This window comes from Tupaia chinensis, unplaced genomic scaffold, assembly GCF_000334495.1.
Source record: "Tupaia chinensis unplaced genomic scaffold, TupChi_1.0 Scaffold000178_1, whole genome shotgun sequence".
NCBI lineage: Eukaryota > Metazoa > Chordata > Mammalia > Scandentia > Tupaiidae > Tupaia > Tupaia belangeri.
The window spans coordinates 643,750-646,850 of record NW_006159653.1 but is presented as its reverse complement, the minus strand read 5'-3'; the positions used below and the strand labels follow the sequence as shown (position 1 = coordinate 646,850).

At 68.0% G+C, this 3,101-nt stretch overlaps 1 protein-coding gene across 1 annotated transcript in view; it reads right to left on the bottom strand.

Moving 5' to 3' along the window:
- Positions 1-71: 71 nt before the first annotated feature.
- The window catches only part of MCRIP2 (MAPK regulated corepressor interacting protein 2), a gene marked incomplete in the record, with an annotated part of 9,852 nt that continues 6,822 nt past the window's right edge, over positions 72-3,101 (bottom strand). The window contains 3 exon segments of the mRNA XM_014587009.1: positions 72-367; positions 582-683; positions 887-1,014. Coding sequence (XP_014442495.1) covers positions 297-367; positions 582-683; positions 887-1,014 — 301 coding nt within the window.

Here is a 3,101-nt window from a genome sequence, read left to right as displayed (position 1 = left end):
GCACCGCCGCAGGCCAGCTAGCCCTCCCTCCTGCCTGCCTGTCACCCCAGCCCCCAGCAGCCACTGGAAAAGGCAGTTTCTTGACTTTATTAGCCTGGAGCGCCTCCCTGCCAGCCCCAGGGCCTGGTCCCTGGAAACGGTGGATGGGACTGAGGTCACACAGGTTTGGCCCCCGGCGGCACGCGATGCCCAGCCGGGGGTGCTGGCACTTCAGGTGTGGCCGGGCCGGCCAGGGCACTGTGGTCCTCTTCTGGCAGAGGGTCTGCCGAGGCGGCGGTCCTTCTTCCCAACAGCTGTTAGGAGCAGCTGGTGATCCGGGCCAGGAACTGCTGCGCCCACCACTCGTCCAGGTCGATGGGCACGAAGCCTGCCGGCACAGTGAAAGCCAGCTGAGGCCACCCTGTGCCCAGCACTTCCCCCCTGGAGCTGGCCACACAGCCCACTGGACTCAGTGTAGCAAGAAAGTCCCCTCCCAGCCCTCTGGGCTGGAACCTGGAACCGCCCTGGTCAGGGTCAGAGGGGTCCTCCCCAGGGGAAGAGAGGGGCTGGGGAGGTTCCTGCGGGGACATGGTGCAGCTCACTCTGCAGCCGGGGGTTTGGCGTCCTCTCTTCGTACTGCACGGGCCTTGGCCCACTCTCCTTGGCCTGGCCGCCGTCCAGCTGCTGCTCCACCTGCTGCCAGGCTGTGGGAGGAGGGGACAGTCAGCTGGGCCAGGCCCCTGGCACCTGTGCCTTCCACCCCTGGCCTGGTGGCCACCCTGCCAGATAGTCACAGGACAGGCAGGTAGAGAGCCAGGACAGGCCCAGCCATCGGGGGCTGCGGAAGGAGAGGCTGGGGCTGTCCTGGATGGCATGGGTGGGCCCACACCCTCGGGCCCCTCGCTACCTTCGGACACAAAGCGGACATTCTCCTCGTGAGCGAGCGTGTAGGTCTCTTGGGTCCCCTCGAGGGATGGGGACGTGGCATGGGGCCGCCGGCCATTCACTCGACTGAACACCAGCCTTGGTCCCGGGCTGTGGAGGGAGGGGCAGACGTGGAATGGCCAGGCCCCGGGGCAGCCTTGGGATGCACCCACTGTCCCCAGATGGAGCCCAGCCAGAACAACAGAATGGCCACCTGCAGCAGCCAGTGGCCAAAATGTCCCCGCTGGCCCCAAGCCCCCAACAACTCAGCTTACACGCACCCTCTGTGGGCCGAGGAGGCAAGCAACCGCAGGCCAGGGAGGGCCAGCTCGTGCACTGACCCCCGCAGGGCCCACCTGGTGCCCTCCAAAGGCCTCGCAAGTGCCCGCAGTGCCACCTGCATCCCGCCCCTGACAGCCAGGCCTCGGCAGCCGAGGTTCTGACCCGAGCAGTGACCAGGGACAGGCACTTCGTCTGCCTGACACGGCAGCACGGGAGGGCAGGCGGATGTGACGGGCAGCCTTGGCCTCCCCTGTTGCCCCCAGAACCTGTAGGGATGAGCAGAGTGCCCGATGGAGTGGGCACTCCTCAGTGGGCAGTGAGTGGCCCGGCCCACGCCCCATGGGCCTGAGGCAGGGGGCAGCACTGAGTGGGCAGCCCTGCTGTGCTGCGGAGCCCAGGGTGGGGCGGAGGGAATAGGCCGCACCTACAGCAGGAGGTGGGAGCCGAGTCCTGGGCTGCGCCTGCCACTCCGCCAGGCACACGCGGTCCCGGCCGCCTGCTCGCCTTCCTGGGCTCAGGTGCCCCACCGCCGCTCTGGGTTCCTCCTCAGGTGAGGGGTGCTAAAATAAAGAGGAGTGTCTTGAGGGGCGCAGGGTCCCGCCAGCCCCAGGCTGGCAGGGCCTTCATGTGCACATGTGCAGTGGAGACCAGGAGGCCTGCTCACTGCCTGGGTTTCCCCACAGACGCCAGGGCAGGCGGGATGCTGTCCTCGCCTGCAGCCCACCCCTGGCCCCTGGCTCCAGGAAGGCTCAGGGACTGGACCCCAACTTTAAAGGAGAAAGAGCTCCAGCCAGTGCTGCTGGGTGCAGGGACAGCAGGTGGCCCTGGGCTGGGAGGGCCCTCCCGCTGCAGCCGGTCAGGCCAGGAGCCAGGGTTCCACAAGGCGCTCTGTGGGGGAGAGGGCACGCCCCAGTGTGCACCTGTGCTGCCCCGGGGACACTGGCCCAGCTGGCCCCTGCCCATGGCGCCCGCAAAGGCATTATCTCATTGCCCACTTCCTCCAGCCCCAGGCACACTGCCTGCCCACTCAGACCACAAGCCCGTGGCGTCAGAACTTCACTGTGGTTCTGACCCAAGGCCGCGTCTCGCCTGCTGCCGGCCACCGAGCCGGCCTCCCTGGCGTGTCCTTGCTTAGCTGTGGACCCCACGGGCATCCCATCCTCGCCTGGGAGCTCAGTGCCTGGTCCTCCCATGCCCCACCTGCCCGTAGGGTCAGGCGGCCACTTAACTTTTGACCTCTCCGTTGATACTGCCTCCGTCCCCCTCGCCCTCCCCGCTGCACAGGGACCCCACAGAGCTCCGCCACCCTGGCGCCAGCTCCCAGCCCGGGAAAGTGGGCCCTGCCTGGTGCACGCCCTGGCCCGTTCCCCACACCCACAGGCGGTGGCCGAGCCGTCAGACAGCCACCAGGTTTGGCATCCTGGGGGTAAAAGGGCTAATGGTGAGGTGCGCTGGGACCCCTGCCCAGTCCCAGACAGCTGCTTTGTCGCTCCCTCACCCCTTTGCCGGCTCCAGCACAACTGCCAGCGGGTGCCCCCCCAGCTCCACTTGTGCAGCCATTCCGACCCCGGGAGGTAGGTGGCGTGAAGCCCAGGAGTAGGGGGCAGGCTGCAGTGATCCCCTCATCTATGGCTACCCTGAGGCCACCTTTGGAGTGCGAGCACTGCCCTGGGGCAGGAGCCGCGGCCCTGGAAGTTCCTACAGTAAACGGAAAGGACGCTGCAGGGCTGGAGCCCAGGAGGTGAAAGGGTCCGCCCCAGAGGCGCCGACCTCCAGGTGATAGTGCGGGCGGGGTGGCCAGGCCGAGCAGGGCACCAGGCAGCTGCGGCGCCTCCTCCCGGCGCCCGTCTGCAGCCCGGGTGAGGGCGTCCTGGCAGGGCCCAGGGAGACACGTGCACCGTCCGCTCCGACCTCTG